This window comes from Dermacentor albipictus, chromosome 2 (genome assembly GCF_038994185.2).
Source record: "Dermacentor albipictus isolate Rhodes 1998 colony chromosome 2, USDA_Dalb.pri_finalv2, whole genome shotgun sequence".
NCBI lineage: Eukaryota > Metazoa > Arthropoda > Arachnida > Ixodida > Ixodidae > Dermacentor > Dermacentor albipictus.
In genome coordinates this window covers 23,179,105-23,204,654 of record NC_091822.1, presented here as the reverse complement: position 1 = coordinate 23,204,654, position 25,550 = coordinate 23,179,105, and the positions used below count along the sequence as shown (strand labels likewise).

Below are 25,550 nucleotides of genomic sequence, written 5' to 3'. Positions count from 1 at the left end.
CATCAGTTTCATTGCCATTATTTTTTATCATTTCTTTAATTCATTTAGTAAGTACACGTAATTTCCCCTATGTTGTCCTTGGTGTCTTTGTTGGCTCCTGATGATATGGTTAATATAAATCGGACCCCTCGGTTAATCCCCTTTCTTCTTGTTCAAAAGGTAGCGATTTCTTTAGGACGGAACGGTGTTGCCACCCGTCACCGCGCGGCTTATGCTACTGTGTTATATTTTTCACGTAGTAGTTACAGATAACGCAACGTACAGCTGCAAGCAGCGTGCGCGCGATCTTAGGCTTGCTTCCTTTATAACCAATAATCAATCTAAAAGAAGACCACCTAGATAACGCTCAACATTTGTGCCGAGGGAAGAGAAGGTGCAATGAACCTCTACAGTCGCATTGACCTAGCGTGACTCAGGCAAGCGAACTTAAAAGGACTACGATATGCCTGAAGTGGGCAAAATGCCGCAATGCATGCCAATCAATGATGTAATTTCTGTTGCATCAGCAAGAGCGCAGCAAATCTTGAGCACAAGCGCTTGTGCGTTGAAAACTCCTGCATATTCCCAGTGTGACTCCTGCTCGAACAGAAGTCGCCTTCACGAGAGACGCGCGGTGCATTCAGACTATTGTGGCTGTGATGAAACAAACTTGTTAGCACCTCTTTAACGGACACTGCGTGCGCAGACGTGATCGATGCCAGCCACGAGCTGGCACTGGTTCTGCGCTTCACTGCGACAGTGAAGCCAGCCACTGTCTGTTCCACTGTCTGTTCACACGAACAGACAGTGGAGATACAGGGCTAAGAAATACCTCGAGTAACAGAATATAAATACCTTGGTATATGGATAAACGAAGGCAATAGATATATGGAAACACAGGAAGAAACCATAACAGTAATGGGGAAGAGAAATGCAGCCATAACTGAGGTATGTAGAAAGGTGTAATGGTTCCAGGACTTATTTTTGGAAATGCAGTTGTTTGCATTAAATCAGGGGTACAATCAGGATTCGACGGGAACCAAAGGTCAGTGGGTCGCCTCGCATTAGGCGCTCACGGGAAGACTACAAATAAAGCTGTGCAGGGTGACATGGACTGGACTAGTTTTTAAGCGAGGGAAGCTCGCATAAAAGTGAGTATGAAGAACGGCTGAGGAACATGGAAGAACGTAAATGGGCTGGGAGGGTGTTGAGGTATATGTACAGGAAAAACATTGATTCACAGTGGAGGAAAAGAACTAGGAAGCTTACCAGCAAGTATGCGCCCTGTATGGTGGGCAACAAAGCAACAAAGAAGGTCAAGCGGAAAGTGAGAGAGGCTCAAATAATCTCATGGGTGGCGGCAATGAAAAAAAAAAAAACCTGCCATGAGTAACTACTTGAGAGGAAAGAACGAAATCAGGAAGAAATCATTTATGATAACTCAAAGGGAAGCTCATTACCTTTCGAAGCGAGATCGGGATGCCTTAGAACACGCACCTATAAGAACAAAGAGCATTCGACACTGTAAGTCACATACACATCCTTGCTGGTATGTTAGAGCTTGGCCTACACGGTCGAGCACTACGATGGGTATCAAACTTCTTGAAAGACAGAAAAATATTTATGGAAACAATCGAAGGCGCGAGTAATTATCACAGCATCACACAGGGCGTTCCGCAGGGCAGTGTTCTCAGTCCGTTTTTATTCAACTGCGTCATGGCAGCCTTGCCACTAAAACTCCCGTCTGGTCTACAGTATTCGCTGCATGCAGATGACATCTGCATATGGGCCTCTAGATCTCATATACAAGACATTCAAACAACGCTGCAAGAGGGTCTTGATAGTATCGACACCTTTTTAAAAGAAAGAGGCATGAGTCTTTCATACGCAAAGACAGCCGTACTTCATTTTATTAGACGACAGCTGAATAATTTCCAACTTACGCTTAATGGGCAAACTTTGATGTTTGTGAAAGACCATAAATTTTTTGGAATTATTCTTGACCGCAAGCTAACATGGGCTTCACACATCCGCGCAATTGAAAAGCAGACCAATGCAGTAATAAACTTACTTCGGCAACTCGCAGGTACAACGGGGGGGGATAAGTCTCTTCGCTACTACAAGTTCATAACGCACTCATAAAACAAGAAATTGCTTACTCGGCACCTATTCTTCATGGTTTATCGCAAACTTCTGAGGTACGTCTTCAACGTTTACTGGCAAGAGGGCTGCGAGTGTGTCTTGGGGTTCCGCAGGCTACCTCGAGTTCTTTAGTAATTGCTGAAGCTCGTCACCCACCATTCCCAGTCATACGAATGGTTGAAACATGCCGACATATTTATCGCATCTTAACCCAGCACGAGAATCATCCATTCAACCTTGCGCTTACCGAAAGAAACAAAAGCAAAATTCACGATGTTGTTCGAGACCATAAAGCATTATTACCAAGATTTGAATTATGCAAAGTGGATGTTTGTTACCCTCCCTGGATGTTAACATGTCCTAAAATAAAATTATCGGTTGACAGGATTATATCTAAGAGAGACATGTTCATAGTAGCCGCCCAATAACTGTCACTCTTCCAAATTTACTCCTTATATCCCCAGTACATACACGTTTATACAGATGGTTCGTGTCATAAAAATTCCTCGACTTCAGCATTCGTCATTCCACATTTAGCGCTAGAGCAAACATTTAAATTATCCCGAGAGACATCTTCCACCGTGGCAGAACTGTTTGCAATCCTGTGTGCTTTGCGTTTCATAGCATCAAAAGAACATTCGCAAAAATGAGTTATCTTCAGCGATTCGCAAGCCGCTCTCACATTACTACAGAGCAATAAGAAAAATTATTTGAACACTTTGCTATTGTATGAGACACTCAAAGAACTTACAAAAGCAAGCGCAATGAACCATGTAATTGCATTCCAGTGGATACCTGGGCACTGCAATATTCCTGGAAATACTGCAGCGGACGCAGCTGCGAATCGGGCGCACAATAACGCGGAGAGAACCAATCTTCCTCTGTTGCGTAGTCAAGTCCATCTGCTCCTGAGACAGATTTCTTGTCGCCTCAGAAAAACTACCTGGTTTGATCAGCAAGCTAAAAACTCTGACTTATACTCTATGGACCCATGTATAAACTTAACAATGCTGGAAAATCTAAGAGACAACAGAAAATTCGAAACATTGGTACACCGCCTGCGTCTTGGTACTGCATTCACTAAACACTTCTTGTACAGGAAAAACATGTCTCCAGTCCACAGTGTTTTTTTTGGCCATGCAGACGAAGATGTGCATCATCGTCTCCTCGAGTGCACTAAATACAATCCACAAAGAAGGGTACTGCAAGCAAATTTGTTGATATTAGACAGAAGACCATTCACTCTAAAAAAATTACCGACGATTACGTTACTTCCTAATGCGAAATTTGAGCGCAGCAAATAAGCTGTTTCACCTTTTCGATAGATTGAGGCAAAGAAATCGAGCAACACATGTATGCGCTATCACAGAATTTTTTTTTAATTTTTCACACGTATTCCTTTAACAGAGACTCCACTAACAGTTCTTGACAGTCATGAAGGAAGCTTTGTGGTCGGAGAAATAGACTGATATATGTTCGACTTGGTACACCAATGCTTGATTCTCAAAGACGAGATCTATACAAGTGCCTCGCGAGGTTGTCACAGCCGTGGTAGAGTCTTCTCTGCGACGGCGATGAGCTTCTGCTGCAGCCTCGCTTATTGCTGGTTGCTCTCGACGGCGGCGATGAGCCTCCGCTTCGGCGGTGCGAACGGCAGGGTCTTCTCGGCGGCGGCGATGAGCTTCTGCTTCAGCCTCGCTTACTGCTGGTTGCTCTCGACGGCGGCGATGAGCCTCCGCTTCGGCGGCGCGAATTGCAGGGTCTTCTCGGCGGCGGCGATGAGCTTCTGCTTCAGCCTCGCTTACTGCTGGTTGCTCTCGATGGCGGCGATGAGCCTCCGCTTCGGCGGCGCGAACGGCAGGGTCTTCTCGGCGGCGGCGCTTAGCCTCTGCTTCGGCGACGCGTACTCCTGGATCATCTCGACGGCGGCGACGGTAAGCTTCTGCTTCGGCGGCACGCACCTCTGGATTCTGACGGCGACGGCGCTGGGCCTCTGCTCTGGCAGCTCGTTTAGCAGCAGCAGCAGCAGCAGACGGAGGACTTCCATCGGTCGTCTCGCTCATGGCTCAGAAAGAACTGGCAGATAATTTCGCAGTGGCGAACGGCAGCGGCAATTTCGGCTCGGGCGGTGCACATATACAGATCCGCCGCCAACGATCTGGCTCTCTGATTGCCACCACACAGGGGTTGCATTGGAGGAGGAGCGAAGAAAGGAATTAAGTTCGAGCCGGCGCTTTGACAACCGGAGACTCGCAGGAAGAGGGGGGAGGGGGGCGGCGTGTACACCCAGCGGCAAACGATGGGGGTAGAATCGCGCGCAGCAAGCGGACAACACGATAAAGGGAGGAGGGAAGAGATAGCAGCGACGGACCGATGCCGCTGACGCCGATAGTGAGTCAACCCCAGCTGCGGAGTTGGTTTCAGGGACAACGCCGCCGATGCCGACACAAACAATATGATACCCTCGCTTCCGCAGCGCTAAGAACCAGGTCTAGCCGTGGGAAGGTGGTCACGTATTCGTCCACGTGCCGGGGCCTACGTGAAATAACCGGCGCGTCGGCAACTGAAGAGCACCCTATCCGCCACACAAGAACAGGGGGGGGGGGACCCTTTCCTCCTCTTTCTGCATGGCGGCGACGGTGAGTCACGTTATCTTGACTCTCTAGCGGCGTCAGCGGCATCCAGCGGTATCAGTCGTTCGCTGCTAGCGCTGGGGGGATGAAAGGGGGGCGGAGCTGGTTACGAGGCCGACGACAACGCCGACGACGACGCGAAACCCAGGAACGGACGCCAGAGAGCTGCGCTCTAAGAAATACTTGGCCCATGGACAACTGCGGGCCTTCAAAAAAGAGCGCTACTTGCTCTGAAAAAGGTTTTAGAGGAGACCAACATTTTGGGAAAATATTAGGTATCAGATGATCCGAATGCGCTAAATGAGTAACATAAACGTTGTTCGTGATTCATAATTGGTTTATGTGGCGACCGCAACTTTTATGCAATATGTATAATTCTGTTCTGTACTTGCAGTGCTTTACATGAGTTGTGTGTTGTGGCTGTTCTAAATATCTGACTTTATATATGCGTACGTGGACTAAACTAATGCACAGATCTTTACGACTCATGTACTGTTGGACTGTATATTTTTTATTCATCCAGTGTTCTACTGAGTGCCATATTTCGTGTCGCTATTCTGCCTTTTTACGCAAATTTGTTTCCTTTGCCAAGTGACAAGGAGTAGCCGGTGCCACCATAAAGGCGCCAACCTCTCCTCATATTTATTTCAATAAAAAAAGAGATATAAGAAGGAAGCAGAAGCATGTGCTTGCTGCGGTAAAGCTAGGGAAACGATGGAGCATGTTTTATTGGAATGTGAAGACGTCTACCCAGCGGTCGATTTAGGCACCACTGGCCTCCTTGAAGCGCTTGGGTTCAGCTGGAGCAGCGGTAGAGCAAACATATCCGTAATAGGCATTAGTAAGAGGCGATTGGAGTATTGGTGGAAGAAAAATAGGGAAACGACAAAAGACGGAGTCGTACAAAACACAGCTCGCAATAGGGGATCAGAAAATGTGGGCGTGGTAGTTCATAGTGTTTTCTTTTTCTTTTTTCATTGTTTAACCTAGGTAGGACATTAGGTAGTATAATAGCAAGAGCTTGGTGTCGCAGCCCACCGCCCCGTTCCAAAGCGGACGCTCATAACATCCATCCATCCAAGTGCTGCTCACGCTCGTAGGTCCTTGTAGAAGGCCAGCGCTTCCACACATCCAGCCGTGCACCCGAGAAACGCTTCGGGCACGGCTGCACCACTGGCCTCGTGACCTGGCTACCGGTGGTTCAGCGGCACCGACGTTTCGCGCGGTACGAGCCCTAGCTGCGCTCCTATTTTATTTTGTTGCTACGAAAAGTTCGTGCACGAGCACCCAATGTGCTCAGAACCTCTCAACGTTGTCCCGCTGGCAGGGCTCATCGTCGCCCTCTGGCGGCCGCTGCTCTCGTTCGTCAAGGCTGGCGCTGAGCGTCTCAGGCAGCAGGAACGGAGCGACCACGGCCCACGCTGCCAGCACGACCGCGTAAGCCACTGGCAGCTGTCGGCCGAGCGCGACGCGGGCGAACGGCTCCAACGATGCGGCCGCCCAGCAGACGCACTGGAATGCGCTCACGCCCAACGCGCGCACGCACGTCGGGTACGACTCCTGCACGTGCAGCATGCACAGCAGCACCTGGAATAAGAAGGGCAGGCCTTCAATGTGTGTAGAAAGTCTCAGCATGAGTCGCCAGACAACCGGATGTCATCACAGCTTCTGTTAGAGCAAGTTCGCCCGCTGCCACCACCACCAGGACTTCTTAAAATTAAGACGGGCAGCTGCATCGTTGTGAATTCATACTTTACGAACTGAACATTCCGCTTTCCGCTACATGCAGGACAGCTAGTATAGTAGTTCTGATATTTATAAACGTAAGGCCGAAAGTCACTGATGGTAATTATCGTCAAAGTGCAAAGCTTGCGCTCGACGGTGAGGCTCTCGTACTAGCGTTTGTTGAACGCCGTTTTGCCGAGCTGCTTGGGCGCGGCGCTCTCCGCATACGCCATTTTCTATTCTGGACATACCACAGAGGAAGGAAATAGAACTCGGAGGGTGTATGACATCGCTCAGCCAGCCTCTTCAAGCCAACCTCCTCTCTCTCCGGGGCACCCACCTGCGCGAGGGTTCTCGAGAACAAGGTGGCCGGATAATTCAAGTGACTTCTTTCTGTGGTAACATTTAGCATGCTTTTACCAGCCGACAACCGCCAGCTTCGGATCTATCAAGTCCTCATCCTGTACCGTTTTGCCATCACCAAAAGATACTTGTATTTGGTTTAGATTTGATTCATGATGCTTCTACAGCAAAGTATTAGCAACAAGTGGACAGGCTTTTCAAGTTCCATGCTCAGTTTCCTTAAGGATTAGGATTAACAAGAGCGGCTGTATCAGCTGGACATGACTGTGAGAGCTACGGCGCTATGGACGACAACCAAATCTGAGACCATACATTACCGGTACTTGCTTGTGCGATCATCATGACGTTATACATCACCAGCAGCATCAGCAGATCTTTATGCATTCTGCAGCTTCAAGGCGTCTCGCAGCGAACTCCAATTACCCGTCCCATACAAAAATGCATCCTTACTTTCTTTAGATGTCTTTTCAATTTTCTATCAACTTCATTAACATCCTATGTAGTTGCAATTCCAATTCACGCATGTTACCAGAAAGTTGATAGGCTTTCTATTTACTTTAGTTTGAAGAAAGTTTGTTAAAAGAAAGTTTTAAAAAACATGGTACGCTTTGTTTTTACTTTTGTTTGAAAAACGTTTGTTAAAAGAAAGTTTTAAAAAAGTTCGTCGGCTCTGTTTATACTTTTGTTTGTAGAAAGTTTTTACTAGAATGTTCTAGAGAAGTTGGTACGCTCTAGTTTTAATTTTCTTTGAAGGAAGTTTGCTTCAAGCAAATTTTAAGAAAGCTGATGGACGCTGTTTTTGCTTTTCTTTAAAGAAAATTATAAGAATTGTATTCGCTTCATTCATTTGTTTACTTAATGGTGGGATAAAGAAACATAATATGCAAAATAGGTAATGCAATAATTAATACGAATACCACAGTGGCATAGTGATAATTCCTTCCTGCAGTTTAAAAGAAAGCAATGATAGGAGACTGAATAATTTTTGGCTGCGTATCGGCATATAATCAGTAGAAGCAAAGATAAAATATATTTGCCTGCCCGGCAAAATTATCTATTTAGGATGTTTCGTCTACTATAAAAAATACTATTGTGCATTTGGAGTTTCTTTACTTCTCCGTATGAGGCAGAGACGCTACCTCTTCTCTATATAAAACAGTGGAACTATTGGACTTGACGTATTGTAAGGCTGTTTACTTTTGTTCGCGACGTTTGCTTCCTTTTCTTTTTTGACATAGGCTTGTTAAGAAACCTTACCTCTGCTATTCTATACAAATTATACACAGAACTTGTCTGTCTCACGAATGCAGTACCTGCTGCCGCTGTTAGAAGTGTCTCTCTTGTCATAACTACGGGTGATCGCCTTGTTGAGATTGGCGGTCAAAGGGTAGTATGGCAGCACCAATCCCGTAAATTGTTTGGGCGCCCAACTGAATGATTTAAAATTGTCACTTGACTGAGTACTGAAAGTTGTGCACCTAGCACGACCATACCTGTTTACGCATGCGTGCAAATAGTACGCTTGTTGCACTTGGGCCGAAGCTCCAGCTGCTGTCATTAAAACTTCTTTCTGGGCGAGTTGGTGCATATTGGCATAAAAATTGTAACAGCGCAAACACATGCAACCACAAAGTACCAAGGACGAGACACAAGCGCTGACGGTCAACTAAATTTTATTGACGGAATACGGATGCCTTATATAAGGTGAAAGGCAGAAGTATTGTGTCACTCCCTCCCCCCTTCACTTCTGCCTTACCCCTAGGACCGCGGAGCCGAGCGTGGACGTCCCAGGGCTTCTGCTGCCAGTGCTCGAGACGCTGGCTGACCCGAAGGCCACCGGTCCTTGAGCTGCCTCACCTGAGCTGTGCCGAGCAGCGTTTGTCTGGCACACATGTTGCTGTGCTAGACGAGGTCCTCACGTGCGACCGCCGCACGTGGATTGCGAGCGGCGAACGAGCTGGGAACCGAGGTCGTACTGGACGTGCGACTGTAGCACGTCGGTCACGAGCGGTGTCCGAGCCGGACATCGAGGGCGTGTGGAACAAGGCGTCCCCTGGCTGCTGCCGCTGCGGCTCCTGAGCGTGCCGAGCCCGGTAACCGTGCTGAACGGGGCCTGAGCGTGTCGCCGTCACAGCCAGCTCCAGCACGGGCGAACGCACGGTGCCGTGACGACCGAACTGTGAGCCTCGCAACCCGGGACCATTTCAGCCCGTTTATTCCAGTGTGCTGTGTGTGTGTGGACACACTGACTGCCCTTAAACAGCTATCAACTCTCTGTATATATACATATTTTAAAGGTTGTTTCCATTTTTATAGCTGCACATAAATGGTTCTCTTTCTTCCGCATCACCGCGCACTAGCAAAAGTGCCGAATAGTCCTTAACCCCACATAATGCGTTATACACTCCATACAGGCTCTATGTTAATTTAGCCAAATTGCCTTTCTAAGAACGTCGTTGAGATGCATGAGGTGTCCAGACGTGTATCATTTTTCTCTTTTCGTTATGCAGTCTTATGTAGTTGAATTCTCGTAGTATTGCGTTTGTGATTATATTTTTCCTCCAATCGGCCACACTAATGTATTGCATACCATACTTCACCTCCTTAAAACATTTGCATAAAACAATATATTTTGTAGTTTTATTAGGTAGCTGCTGAATTCAGTCACAGTATGAGAGTTCAATTCCTCAAGCTTATGACAAATCATTGACCTTTTAATGTTAGAAGCTCACTAGGAGTCCCAAGTGCAGGTTCGCTTCAGACTGCAAAGGGGTCTACTTCATACATTACAGAAATTTGAGTTAGCAACGTACTATAGGAAACTGCTGAATCATATAACTATCAGCCCAGCGCAGTAGTTGCAAGCCATACCATGACAGCACAGCTCAATGCTAAGCATTCGCTGTTACATTGTCGTGTTTTTTTCTACATTTCTTTGCCCTTCTGCCACCCGCCGTGGTTGCTCAGTGGCTATGGTGTTGGGCTGCTGAGCACGGAGGTCGCGGAATCGAATCCAGGCCACGGCGACCGCATCTCGATGGAAGCGAAATATGAAAACCCCTGTGTACTTAGATTTAGGTGCATGGTAAAGAACCCCAGGTAGTCAAAATTGCTGGAGGCCTCCACTACGGCGTGCCTCATAATCAGAAAGTAGTTTTGGCACGTAAAACTCCATAATTTGTTTTGCCCTGCTGCCTTTCTAAATTCCCTTGCCCTTTTGCAGTTGGCGTCGGATACAGCTTATTTGCAATTACTTATCTGTCATTCGAATAATTCATTTTACTTTCCATCAGATTTACCAAGATGTGACAAGGAAGCATGCTTCAAGCTCAAGCTGGCCTGCACTTAATTTTTGAAGTATTCACTTTTTATTACAGTGTAATTATTTGTTGCACTCTTAGCGAATTGAGGTTCCGTACTGTAAATAATGCTCTCTAGGACGCCCAGAAAAAAAGTGTTCCACCAACGAAATATGTAGTTTAGGCAAAAAGCGTCGTAATGATTTCGCACAAAAGTGCTATCATCGAGAGTTTGATGGAAGCTTGTCTGGTCGGGATGAAACATGAGAAAGAAAGACATAGACTAACAAACTGAAACATAGAAAGCTACATATTTTGGTTTGCATACGAAAGCCTTATTCACATTGAGGCAAAAAAAGCAGAAGTGCCTATGTAAGCAGGTTTTAGCATGTGGCGCAAGCGGCGCGCATAAGACAGGGAGAGGATTCCTTTGTTTCGATAAGCGTGTGTCGTGTTTTGTCTCTAGGGGCCCCACAGGTACAGGCGTGGCTTCCAGTTTCTTTGCTGGCCTAATATACTAGAGTTCATCCAGTCAGTATTGTATTTAATCATTGCTTCGTGCTCTGCCAAAACATTTGACTGCACAAGTTGCCATTTGCTTCAAGCAAAGTGCTTTTCAGCTGCCTGTCTGCCATAGTTTAAGCTAGCCAAGCAAAATACAAATTTACATGCACATTATACTTGCACATTATACTTGTGAGTATAGGGCAAGTAATTGTGGAACCGTTATGTAAAAGCACATATAAATTTCTTTCATGGCGCAGTCTGTGCATTTAATTTTTTCAGTCTGCAAGCAAGAAGATATAAAATTTCGCATTACTGCTTTGTAAATTTGTTCATAACTCTGTTAAATATGGAGCATTTCTTCCAAATACTTGTTTACCAGTAATCTGTTGAACAGAATGTAGAATTCTTTTTTGTAAGAAACTATAGTTATGTCCATTCTATATGTAGCTGAGTAGCCCAGGGAGCTACGTTTACTACTGATGAGTTTACTGTTCATAAATACAAGAAAATTATAGTAAGAAGGACTGTTTGAAGGACCTTGCAAGTCCGTCAAGTTGTATACTGCATAAGTGATGTCATCGCATTTATTGACAGTTAAGCATGTCTGCCTTAAGCGGTTCTAAGAAGTTTGAATATCCTTGCTGCAACTGATTTATAAGTGATTTACACAATTGTATGATTCCTACATGTAACAGGTGCATATTCTGTGCAGCACTACCACTTCATTCGCTTTTTGGGTGGTTTTCCAATGCCCCCAGTGAAGGCACTGTAATAGAGGCCTTGGGCTTCAGATGTGCAAATGTCCTCCTAAGCATGTAGGGCAAGGCAGTCAATTAAAATCTTCGCTTTTATCGTAGGTCATTTGAAGTTCTTGTGCATGGTTGCTACATGGTGTCCCGTCCACATATATCGACACAAAGCATCAGGCTGTTTTAACAATTTTTGCATTTTTCCTCCCTTAGGCTCACAGCAAGGCATCTTATCGCCACGGCGATATGAAGAAATTAATTATAGCATCTTAAGTGCCAAAACCACTTTCTGATTATGAGGCACGCCGTAGTGGCGTACTACGGAAATTTAGACCACCCAGAGTTTTTTAACGTGAACCTAAATATGAGTAGACGGGGTTGTTTGCATTTCGTCCCCACCGAAATGCGGCCGCCGTGGCCGGGATTCGATCCCGCGACTTCGTGCTTCGCAGCCCAACACCATTGCCTGCAGGCACGTACCCAGAATTTTTTTTCGGGGGGGGGGGCAAACCAAGGTAACTTTTCTATGCAAATGAGGGGGGGGGGTCATTTACTTGTACAAATGTGAATAACGCCCACCATTCGCCATAAAACGCGTGAACCCACAAAAGAGGAATGAAATAAGATGTATTTTACAGGTACGCCTGTGCGATACACCTCTCCTTTACTTGGCAAAGAATGAACCACGTCAAATGGACTTGCGCAGGAAGAACACTGCCAAGAACAAGTAAAGAAGGCAAAGTGTAAAATAAAGATTACTTTAGTAGAATAGAACTTTAAAAACAGTAAGCAACAAAGGCACACGGACCGCGCGGAGTTGTGTTACTCCACCATCCAATGACAGAAGCAAACAAAGTCGTCGTCATGCGGCCTTTTCAAAATGACGTCATACTTGATACCTCCGGAGCGCCTGCTGTTCTTCAAAACTCCTTTCATCGGCGGAAACAATAAGGTGTACAACAGACATGGACAAAATGTATCGAGTCTGAGCATTTCACTCTTCAAAAGTCTGCTGTGCAGTTCATTTGGCTGCTGAACCCGTTTTTCTCATGAAATTTCACTGCCAACTGAAGTGAAACTTCACAACAAATAGTTGTAGCGAAGCAAGCACGTTATTTCAGTTCACTAATGAATTACGCATTCGCCATTCCACTATAGTAGGCGCGGGGAAAGGTACAAAATTACGCGCTAATAATGTTATTTTTGTAGTTACCGCCTTATTTGGGTAACAGAAGAGGTTTGAAGTACGAATAATTTGCAGCCTCGCGGATGAACAGTGGCTGGCGGTTATGAGGGCGTGGTCGGGGCTTCATTGCAGACTTAAAAGGAAGCTTTAGCTCAGGTGCTCCTATCTAAATACATGACAATTCGTTTTTCTCAGGAGAATTCGTTTTTCTCAGCAACAACTGCACCAAATTTGACAAGGTTTATTGCATTTAAAAGAAAAGCGTAAACTCTAGTGACTGTTGGTTTCGAATTTTCGCTCTATGTTGTATATGTTTTATTAAAAATATCAAAAATCGAAAATTTTCGGAAAACGAGCCTTTCAAGTTTACAACTCTGTCTTTCGGCAACGAAAAATGATATCACAATTCTGTGAATTGCATCTAATAGTACATTTAAAGCGGGCAAAGGCGATGTTACATATGAATCTAAAAAAATTGAGTAATATGGAAATACACCTTTTGCAGAACGCTTGTAAACAACGTAACAAATTCACATAATATGCAAAATGATATATCGTATTTGTCCACTTTGAATGGTCTAATGGCTACCGTTTACAGAACAGCGACATCTGCTCTTGATGCAGAGCTATGGATTTGTAAACTTCGTGCTTCTATTTTTTTCAAACTGTCGAATATTTGAAAATCTTTTTAACAAAATTCAGGCACTAAATCGAATTTCCGCTTCAAACAGTCACTACAATTTAACTGTATCTCTCAAATACAATAAATTTCATTATTATCGGTTCAGGGGTTATCTCAGAAAAAGTTTTTGCGTTTTACGTGTATTTGAATTGGCCGCCTCGGAGTTGGGCCCGAGCTAAGGCTTCCTCTTAAATTGTATCCGGCTATAGTAGCGTTTCTTGAATTATCTCTGGAAGAAATATACAGAAATATATATTTGCAGAACAATCACAGTTCTTTTGGATCTCCCATTTACTGCTCTAACAAGTTAAGTGCCACAACCGATTCGTATTGTTATTTGGGAAGTTACGTAACGATGCGTGGCCGCCAGTCCCGTTCAACCGCGTATGGCGCAGGAAGCTGCGACTCTACATTTACTGCGCCCACCACGGAAGGTTAAAAAACACCCCTATTAGCACAGTAGAGAAGTGGCAACGTTCAGCGGCGCGAATTACAACTGCAGAAGCGTCCTTCAGAACACACGGAATTATCCTCCACTTCTGGCGGCGTTTCCTCTATTTCCTTTTTAAATAAAAAGATTTTGATCCATGAATATTTTCATAAACAACGGTTACATTTGTTAATTTTCGCTTTTCCTTCCTGTTTGGCTATTGCCTTGGCTCTCTCCCTTAGTAGATCGCTTAATTTCTCAAATCCTTGCGACTCTTGTTTCCAGTTGGCAATCTTGCACGAAAATTTAAGAGCTGTACAATTAGGGAAAAACCAGACGAGTTAAGAGGTGACAGTCATATTGCCTATGAGTTTCAAGGTTATTGCAGGGATTGATGATGGTGCTATCTCGCATTATTTTATTTTCCATCTTATCTAACCCATATCACGGGTGTATGGTTCCGAGGATCTGTCATCGTCGCGGCGAGCCGTCACTCGAGGAAATAATAAAACAAAAAGAAAAGTTAAACGCAATTGTCATTTTCTCTGGCCGCAACTCGTTGCACGCGCATACAGACCAGCTGACCACGAACTAAATCCCTTTCCTGGTCCCTGGATCAGTGTAAACGAAGAAATTTGAATTTACGAAGCAACAACGATGGGCGTGACCGTTGAATACATGGTAGCAACTGAATGCATCTCGAGTTAATCGCGCGGGCACCCAATTGACGAGGAAACTGGCCATCACACCGCCGGAGACGCTGATAACTACAGCCATCCAAAAGGAGCGAAAAAGGCAGCAAAATGTTGACCGCCGAATAGCTGCCAAGTCTCAACATTGATTTCGCGGCGCTTTAGGAATGTGTGTGAGAAATCGTGGCGTGAGAGTTTAGCGCAGGGAGGGGGGTTATGAGTCATAAATTCGGTGGGGGGGCGGGCCCCCTCGGGCCCTCCTTGGGTCCGTGCCTGATTGCCAGTAAGCAACCGCGGCGGGTAGGGTGACATGAAGAATGCGTTATCGTCGCTACTTGCTTGTGGTTTCGAAAGACATGTATGAAAGGGTTGCAAAATAAATATCAGTGTTTCAAAGTATTGTTGCGTTTTGCTACCAGATGCATTTATATTCTACTCATGTGCAACGTTACATCAGGACAGTACCAGAATACTTCGAAAAACCCTGGAGAAAGCGGGAAATGTCACTAGGGTACTTCTGAAATGTACAAGAAAAGCAAGGATGTTGCTAAGGTGAGCAACAGAAAGTTGGAAAAATGTTACTAGGAAGTTTCTAGGTGGGGAAATGAAAAGTTGGTAGAATGTTACTATAAAATTTCTAAAATGTATGAAGACGGGTAGTAAATCCTGCTTTTAATGTTTGAAGGATGTTCATTCATCGTTTAAAGAAAGTTCGTATATAAATTTTTATTCAATATAGGTGGCCAATAGTCGACAGAATGTTGGTATTAAATTTGTAGGAAGTGTAAAAACGGTTTGATAACATTTACTAAACCGTTGGTAGGCTCTAGTAACATTTGTCTAAAAAAATTGATTCGAAATTAGTTTAAACTGCTGTAAGGGATGTCTTACGCTAGCTGACTCCATTTTGCATATACAATTTTCTAATTTCATCACCCACCTAAGTTTCTGATATCCTTACCTGTGCTTCGCTTTCTTAATACATATTATATATAACAATAACAATGCAAGTATGGTCCACCAGTTATCTGCCCTACGCAATACATGACCTGCCCAGCTCCATTTTCTACTCTTCATGTCAACCAAAAATATCGACTATACCAGTTTGCTCTCTGATCCTCACTACTCTCCTCCTGTCACTTTTACGCCTAACGTGCTTTTTTCTATCGCCATTTGTGCGGTCCTAGGTTGTCGAGCTTCTTTGTTAACCTCCAAAATTTCTGTCGCATATGTTAGCAAGAGAAGAATGCAATGATTGCACAGTCTTATTTGCAACGGCAGTGGTGAGCTTCTACTCAGTATTTGGTAATGCCAGCCTTCTGGATGTGCGCTACATCTTACGTGATAGATGATGCCAATGTATTTTCAAGTCCAAAGGTAGGATACTGTACACTACTGCTTTCCTATCAGGCTAGGAGGGCTTACTTCTGCTTGATATTTTTATGACTAGGTTTCAGCATCTTCACCTTGCCGTCGTTCCTAATTTGTTCCGCCGTGGCACGAACTACCTCTACACATAGCGCGGACCGCGCCTAAAAAGTGTCACCTCTTGCGCATGCGCAGCCCCACCACCTGCTGCCTTCGAAAATGTTACGTCGACGCGACCTTGACGATAAGAGGGCACAGGCTTCCTAAGTGACCCTGCGGCCTAAAATTGCCGCTAAGTGCACTTTGCCGCAATGTCTTTGTGCCCATATCTGTTTCCTAGCACGTACACTCCTCACCTGAAGCCCGTTTTCCGCTGCGGTGAGAGTTGTTTTAGTTCGTTCTAGAAAATTAAGCGAGCTCCTTGAAATGTGAAACTTGTTGGATTTCACATGAAGTATATGTTACATATTATGTACTTTTTAGAGCCTCTTAGCATGCTGAAGTGCTACTTTTCATAGCGACCGACAATCATCTCCTGACCACGATGTGAGTAGCTGTATATTGCTGCTCATAAAAAAAAATATCGGCAGCATGTCACACTTTCTGTAGCACTTGAAGGCGAAAGCCTGCTGCACACTTTTCAGTGCATTAGAATATGTAATCGGGGACCAGATTTCTCGCAAGGCACAACGAGCCACACTGTTAAAAAATTAAAATTAAATTATGGGTTTTTACGTGCCAAAACCACTTTCTGATTATGAGGCACGCCGTAGTGGCGGACTCCGGAAATTTCGACCACCTGGGGTTCTTTAACGTGCACCTAAATCTAAGCACAGGGGTGTTTTCGCATTATGCCCTCATCGATATGCGGCCGCAGTGGCCAGGATTCAATCCTGCGACCTCGTGCTCAACAGCCCAACACCATAGCCACTGAGCAACCACTGCGGGTAAGGCGCACTGTGAAGTACACGTGCGGTGCTTTCAGGTCGACCTCCTCAACGACACATGCGAGCACTCCACGCACTACGTAAAGGAGCAGCATGCATGTCGCGAGTAAGGGTTACGTAACACGAGCCGAACACAATTATGTTGCATCCTCTTAGCAGGGGAAGGCACTACTCGCGGTCGAAGGCCTTGCTGCCACCGCTTCGTACGTCACACCTCGTTTCGCGCTTGCGAGCAAGCTCGGCCGTGGGGTGCTTTCTGGGCCTGCCAAGCAATCCACTGGAGCCCGAGGGAGCGCGCTTCATTGCTGGCTCTGACGCCTCGCACTCGACTGTCCGCTCAACGGCCGCCGCGTGACGCGAGCGACGTAACACCTGTATTTCTTAGAAGAACTTCTTGTGGCGCGAGTTGTTTGATATTGGCAAACAGTTTTATAACTGCGCAAACAAACGATCCCAGAAAGAGAGCACACAAGGACCGGCGCAGTCCTTGTGTGTGCTGCTCGTTCCCTCTGCACACGCTCCTCGCCTAGAGAATGTCAGCTCGCGTATTGTACCCCTCTTTGCGCCTGCCGTGTTTCTTTCAAGGTCACCGCGATACGAGGGACTTAAGCTTTACGCCTTAATATAACATATTGCATTAAAGAAAATAGCCTGCGGGGTCACAAAAACTCGTTCTTGAGGGAACTGGGGAATTCAATTGCATGTGCAGATGTCATTAGTATTTTCGCCACGACTATTGAAATACTTACAGCAGCATTACATTTCATGGACTAAACAAGCAGATGGATGGGACAACCCTGACAGCCGTGAGGTCGCCGTGCCATTTGCATGACGAGCAGAACAGGTCAATGAGCAATGTAAAGAAAGTGAATTTCTTAGTGCTTCCGTTTGATGACAACAAGATTCGTTATTAAGTGCTTTACCACTTGTAGGCATGTGTGGACAGTACTGGTTAAGACTGCTTAGCGTACTGCATTGCGTGCTTAGTTTGGTTTAGATGAACAGCGATTCTAGATGTGTAGTGTTGATAGTTTTGCCTTTTCGTGATAAGCGTTCCCTTTTCTCAGTTATTGCGTGACGCGTGTTTGTGACGCGCTCTGCCACAGTACTTAGAGGCACGGGGTTCATGACATCTTTTGTATTGTTTAAAATCACCTTGAAGTGTTTACTGTTTCTAGCAGTTGCAGAGTTCCTTGTGCAGATTTGTGATCCACACCGATAGGCATGTAAACATCTACCGGATATTTAAAGCAGAGTAAAGGGTTTTTCACGATGACGAACTAATTCCTTTGCAGGCTGGTCGGCAAAGGCGCAACCTGGTCGCCATGTTTCTTAAAGATCCCAAACTCTGGGGATGTTACTGTTCTGGCGAAGTAAAAGCGAATACTCAGGAACATTCGATGACTCATGTATAAAAGCCGACGCGCTTGACCCGCAGGTGTCAGATTTTAGCTGATCGCCGACTGTGTTCGCCGCTACCGTGCTTTGAGTGTAACCTGCTTTCGTAGCCACAAGTTCCCCAAATAAAAAGTCAGTTTCGTCGTTCACAGTTTTGCGACAATTTTCTTCATTCTTAATACAACGCCACATCTCGTGGAGGCGCTTTAGCGTTCATGTACTGGACGCCCCCGTTAACCCCACGCACCCAAGACAACATCAGCGTCACGTCAGATCATCGACCAAGCCGCATGCTACAAAAGCTGACCCCGGAGCACGGACATCAACCTGAGCTTTCTGGAAACACAGTGCTCAATTAAACAACCATGACCGCAGCCCCAGCGTCGCCCATCGCGCTGCAACCAGCCCAGGAAGCCACCAACATTCGGGGGATGATTGTTTGAAGACACCGAAAGCTGGCTCGAAAGCAGGAAAGGATCGCTGCATTTAGCAGCGGGAACAGCGACGACAATCTGCGATATGTCTTATCATTGGAAGAAGCCGCGAGGACGTGGTTCGAGAATAGAGAAGCCACGTCAACGACGTGGGACCCATCTCGCTGCGAATTCATGCATATCACATTGACGGCGAATAAAGACGGGGAGAGCGGAAGAGAACTCAAAAACGGTACGGACTGTCTTCCGCTGAACCCGTCTTTATTTATGGTCAATATAATTTACAATAAACAATAACTAGCAAACTGAAGTGCTTCTGAATTTCTACAGACCTTCACGGGTGGCCTGTGCAAAGAGCGAGTGCAAGCTCTGCCGGGAACCCGAGCGCAAGTGCCCGATGAGACCATCTCCATATTTAGGAAAGAGATGACCGCCTTTTCCGACATGCCGGCCCAGAAATATCGGAGGAGACGAAAGTCTGCTTCCTGATGCGGTGGGCGAAGCAAGAACTTTTAATCGGGCTTATCCGCAACTTCCCGTTGACCATAGGTGAATTTCTGACAGAGGCAACGACGATTGTGAAGACGCTGCAAATACGCAACCGCCACTACCACTGCTAACTGCTTTCGGCGAAGACCGAAATTCAAGCACTAGGCTCCGACGAGCTCCGAGACCATCAGAACCGTCGTACGCGAAAAGCTGCGTAGAATGTTCCCTTCAAGGCAGTCTCAAGAAGCATTCATTGCTGACGTCGTCCGAGACAAGATTCAGCAGTCACTTGGAGTCCCCGAATCGCCACCTTCTCAACCGGAAGCGATGACCTAAGCCGCCGCAACCCGCCGTCATGCGACCTTTCCGCACCTGCGCCAGGGCCCGGTGACGCTGCAGTTGCGCTGTTCTCCGCCGCAGCCGCCAGCTCGCCGTGACGTCGCCCAGCGCAGCTACCCAAGGAAGACAGATGTATGGCGTGCTCTAAAGTCGCTCAATCATCTAAAAGTACCGCCAGGCATTGATCCAGCCGACAACGCCTGCGATAGGCTCATCGGTGACATGTGACCATGCTCCGACCCTTTTCCGCCATGAAAGTTCCTGCGCGCCAGGCGAAGAGCGCGCGTTTCGCCTGATGTGCTATGCACATCGCTGCGATAATTTCGTTCCGGGAGGACCGAAATGCCTTGTTGCTGTGCGGTTGGGTGCCGAAACCGGACGAAGGATGGCAAGACGTTATTTTGCATCGCGCGCGGCAACCAGAACCTAACCAGACGAAAAGTATGGTTACACAGAATTGCACGGACGGACTTTGAACCGTCGGTAACAGCACGACTATGCGAGGCAAGTAATATACAACGATACAAAGGTGCGATAGAAAGTATACACGTGCGTGTGTCGAGCGGTGATAGTATTTCACTCGCGTGCATGAATGTTGAGGGCTGAAGTTTGCGGAGATTATTTATTTTAGTTCGCTGTGAGTCCGCTGAATAGATCGGTATGACCTAGGATGCGAAAAACCGAAATGCCTTGTTGCTGTGCGGATGGGTGCCGAGATCAGACGGAGGACGACAAGAAGTTATTTTGCATCCCGCGCAGCAAACAAAACCTAACCAGAAGGTAATTCTGGTTGCGTACAAATGGACGGAAAGACTGAACCGCCGGTAACTGCACGGCTATGCGAGGAAAGTAACGGAGAGCGATACGAAGGTGCGAGAGAAAGTATACACCTGTGTGTGCAGAGCTGCAGTATTATTTCATTCGCGCGCATGAATGTTGACGGCCGAAGTTTGTGGAGATTACTGATTTTAGTGCATTACGAGACCATTGACTTGGCAAGTGAAGTATGACCTAGTATGCAAGTAAATAGTGGGGCAGAAACGCATTAACTCGCTGACAAATATCCGCACTGCGTTACGTGCGATAAAAAATAAAATTCAGCAGCGAATTCTACTTTTACACTTTCCTGTGTTTGTGCGCGCGTTGTTAACTGCGCTTTACAACATGTCCAAAATGTAATTTCCAATATCCTAATCGTATTTTGTGCATTGCATATGTGAATAAATATATTGCTAAGTGCCTGCATTACTCTGTTTTTAAAAACGAATACTGCATAGCCACAGTTACTGGCCGTCAAATAACAAAGCGTAATACAGTATATCAAAGTACATTACATACAGCTGCGAGCTCATTCCTTCCAAGTTTCCCTTACACTCGAAGATGTTTCAGTAACCGGCAATGCCATTTTACTGATGAAAAACACACAACTGCAAATGAACATAAGAAAAACGCCACAAGCGATACACAGATTGCCAGCAAAACACAGAGCAGTAATAGCTGGGTCAATCCGCGTGCGTTTCGTATAAGGGCCCTCTAATTATTACGGGGCTTTCGCGGTGCACGGAGGCGAAAAGGGATAAACACAACAATGCGCGTCATGATTCGAGTTTACGCGGCGACGCCGCACGGTTCACGAGAACAGTCAACCACATTTACACACGGGCACACACTACGCTCGATGTTGCTGTGCCGCGAGATCAGATCGCACTGGCAGCTCGAACACGATCGAGGAGACACGCTGACACGATCCATACCACCTCTTCATCATGTCACGACAGTTGCACTGGCTCGTAGCATTGAACCACAAGACACAGCAGTCGTCGTGTAATCGCTACACGACAGACACACTCAGCGACAAGAAGACTGTTGGCGCACTCGTTTCCACAAACACACAAGATGTTGTTTAGTTGCCGTGAGGGTCGCGCGCTTTGAGAATCGCATGTTTGAGCGACGTTATGTCGAAAGTTTTCCGGTCCAAGCGACTGTCAGCCTTCATTTTTACACGACTTCTTCGTTCAATGCAACCGCTATGTGTACGCAGCACACTTACATGCAAAAGATTTCACAGAACATACGGGATTAAGCGTAAGCAATCACCAAGGCTCGCGCGGTGATTGAGCGCAAATGAACGAAATGTAAACACGCGGAATCGAGGCGATGAAGCCCTCATTACGCTCTCTTGAGCTATTTTCTTGGAGCACTCATTGGAAATTAAAGGACTAAATTTAGCAGTTCGGGTCCTTATTTCGTTTTTCGCCACAGTCAGGCACCAGTAGGTTTTATTTCCGCGCGTATGCAGATATTTTTTCACCTCATGAATGCCGCGGCGCCGCGATTTAGCGTGGGCGTCATCTGCTACAGGAACTTCCTAGGTGGCGCGCGCGGCAGATGTCGCTACCTTGGAAATTATAAAGGGACCTTAGCGTGCTGCAGACCACCGCGCCCTCTGCTGCCACTGCAGAGAAGCGGGCCAAGTATACCACCCGTTGCCCATACCGCGACTTGGCACTGTGAAGCTTAGCCATCAACGCAGTACCTCCATAGGTTGGCGGACGGCCTCATGATATCTCCGACTACATCGCCTCAACAAAGTGGGGACTTCGACATTCTTCGCGTTCACAGTAACCAGGACGCTACCTGTCGCCGCAGCGCCGACCGTATACAGGACCAGCGCGTGGCCGGTCCGTAAGCCCGGGAAAAGTAAAAGCTGCAACCGGCCGGGCTGCGTCGCTGTACGTCGAAATACCAAGGATCCTCCTCCGAAAACGAAGAGGTTTCAAGGTATATCTCGACTACGTAGGAATGACAAACGGCCATCGCGAGTAAGCCTCGAGGACAAGCATACGTCAACAAAAGAAGACCTGATGACGACATGTACCAGCTACAGAACAACGTGATGCAGCTGTGATGCGACACCACAACAAAACTGCAGTGCTAGACGACGAATCATTGACCTCGACGTGCTTCTCGACGGGAAAACATCACCGCTCTAGCAGACACAGGAGCCGACAACTCCGTCATCAGTGGCCCCTTCGACGCCAAGCTGATGATAGTCAAGACTCAATGCGACGGCAGTCACATCCGGGAAGCTGGTGGAGACCACATATAACACCAAGTTATAATGCCAAGTAGAATCTGCACAGCAAAATTTACAGTACGTGACTGGACTTTCCCTGCAACGTTTCTTATCTTTCGTGTTCACGCGGCGTAATCATCGGCATGGACCTTCTGAATAAACATGGCGCAGTCATTCACCTAAAGACGAAGTCGGTAACGCTGTCCACATATCGAGCGATATCACCGCAGGCAACGTCCAGTCAGCGTGCCTTGAGAATACTTGAAAACCAAGACAGCATCCTTCCTCGCTCCAGCATTGTCATTTCCGTTGGCATGGAAACACCCGCAGGCGTAAAAGGAGTGATCGAGGGTGACCAATGTCTACTGCTCTACCTTGAAATTTGCGTCTCAAGTGGGATCGCTCAACTGCACGTAAGAAAAGCGAAAGTGATGCTGACGAAGTTGAGCCACGAGTTCAAGCACATCAATAAGGGCAAGACGATCGCATACAACGAGTAAACTGTGAAAACAAGCAATGCGACAGTCCCATTGGATTCTGCCGCATCGACCTCGATGACCATAGTTCAAGACAGGGATTTCGACTTCAATTCAAGTCTCCCCATCATTAAGCGGAAAAAGATCAAAAGTCTTCTTCGACGACGCAAAGAAGCTTTTCGAAGTCATCGAGAATTCGACAGGCGCCAGTTGCAAAGCATAGCATAATAACTGAAGAGTGCGGTTGACTACTCCACCAGACGCCTCCGCGTTTTGACGCGAGAACGAGAAGCTATAAGGCAACAAATCGATGAAATGCTGCGTGACCACATCATCAAGCCGTCGAAAGGCCCGTGGGCATCTATTGTAGTCTTGGTGAAGAAAAGGACGGCATCCTACGTTTCTGCGTCGATTATCGTAGACTGAACAAGATGACAAAGAAGGACTTATACCCCCTCCCGCTTACAGAAGACGCTTTGAATCAGCTCTGCAATGCTAAATACTTCTCGTCGATGGAACTCAAGACTGGCTACTGGCAAATAGAGGTCGACGAGTGGGTTCGCGAAAAGACCGCCTTCCTTAGGCCGAACGGCCTCTATGAGTTCACAGTCACCCCATTCGGACTGTTCTCGGCACCTGCAACATTCCAGTGCGTGATGGACATGGTGTTAGCAGGTTTGATGTGGCAGACTTGTCTCATCTGCTTAGATGACCTCGTCATCTTCACCGCGAATTTAGACGAGCAGCTTAGGTGGCTTGGGACAGTACTAAAGGCTATCAAGTCATCAAAGCTCATTCTGAAGCCGGAAGAGTGCCGCTTCGCTTACGGCGCGCTTCTGTTTTTGTTCCAAGTGATCAACAAATCTGGAGTCCTCCCTGATCCGCAGAAGACATCTGCCTCGCAAACTTACCACAGCCCGCCGACAAGAAGGGAGTGCGCAGATTCCTCGGCTTTCGCGCATATTACAGACGCTTCCTCGAGAACTTTTTCGCGCATCGCAAAGCGATTAACTTCTCTCAAGAAACCGGAAGTCGATTTCCAGTGAGAGGCGTCGCAGGCCGCAGCCTTCGAAGAGCTAAAACAGCACCTGAGGTCACCACAAGTGCTCGCCCAATTCGACGAAGCACCGACACCGAAATTCACACTCACGCAAGTAGCCTAGGCCTCGGCACCATCCTATTCGAAACAATAGACTGTTATAGTCAGTGCTTGCGCTAGTCGGTCGCCCTCGAAAGCTGAAGGCAATTATTTTACGGCCGAAAAGGAATGCCTTTCCAGCACGTGCGCTACCATTAAATTCCGCCCTTACCTTGTGGCAGGCCCTTCAGAGTCGTAAGCGACCACCAAGCCTTGCGTTGGCGGGCAAATTTAAAGAACACTTCGGGACACCTAGCCCTATAGAGTCTGAGAGTCCAGCAATTTGACACAATCGTCCTCTAGAAATCGGGAGGGAAGCCCCCTGATGCCAACTGCCATTCACGCTCCCCCCCCCCCCTCCTTATAAGCGACCGCCGCAAGACGACGCGGATGACGGCGCCCCCCTATAAACAATAGGCGCGAGAGACTTCACTGAACAGCAAGGAGCAGACCCGGGGATAAAAAAACGCCGCCGAGTATTTGGAAGGAATCACCGACGTTGTCCTTTACGCGTCAAGCGAGGATTGTTTTCGTTTTCCTGCAAAACGATGTCCTCGTAAAGAAAAACTTCTCACCAGTCCACGCCTTCTATCTTCGTGTTGTTCCCACAGCACTCCGTCCGGAAGTACTGCACGCCCTACATGAAGATCCAGCCGCTGCACATCTCTGATTCTCCTGGACGCTATTGAGGATACAGGGAAAGTATTATTGGCAGCGCCTGACCACCGACATCGCCCGTCAGGTGGTCAGGTGGAAATGCCAAAACTCAACGAAACTAGACACTGCCAACAAGGCCAGCGGGATTACTGCCATTTGAGCCTCCTTGTCGATTATTTCAACAGATAGGGATCGATTTGTTAGGGCTCTTTCCGACATCAACATCTGAACCGCAACGAGCAGACTGTTGTGGCTAGCAGTTTCCTTACCTGCTGCGCCGAAATGAAAGGTAGTGCGGGCAAAGTTGCTGAATTATTCGTCGAGTGCATCCTGCTGCGGCATGGCGTCCCAGAAGTCATCATCACCAAGAGAGGAATGGCCTGAACTGTAGAGCTCATGCAAGCCATTTTGCAATAGAGCCAGACAAGCCACAGGAGGACAACTATCTACCATCGGCAGACGAATGATCTGACGGAGCGGCTGAACAAGACCATCGGTAACATGCTGGCAGTGTACGTCGACGTCGAACAGAAGATGTGGCAGGCCTTCCTTCCGGATGTAACGTCCGCTGACAACACGGCAGTGCAAGAAACCACTCAGATCGCGCGTTTCATGCTGTTTCACGGAAGGAAAGTGACGACAACTTTCGACACCAAGCACCTCGGACGGAAGCACTCTGATGCCGACTGCCAATCACGCACCCCCTTTACCCACCGCCGCAAGACGACGCGGGTGACGGCGCCTCTCTCAGAACAATAAGCGCGGAAGTAAACACGTCAATGAAGAAGGCAACCTCGAAGTCACGGCCTACCTCCAGCAGGCCGAAGAAGCCTGACAGCTC

General features: G+C 47.0%; 1 protein-coding gene across 1 annotated transcript in view; it reads right to left on the bottom strand.

Moving 5' to 3' along the window:
• Nucleotides 1-1,732: 1,732 nt before the first annotated feature.
• Nucleotides 1,733-25,550, bottom strand: part of LOC135897937 (solute carrier family 22 member 16-like) — a 46,256-nt gene continuing 22,438 nt past the window's right edge. Inside the window, exon 3 of the mRNA XM_065426641.2 lies at nucleotides 1,733-6,341. Coding sequence (XP_065282713.1) covers nucleotides 6,051-6,341 — 291 coding nt within the window. The 3' untranslated portion in view covers nucleotides 1,733-6,050. The remainder of the gene's footprint in view (nucleotides 6,342-25,550) is intronic.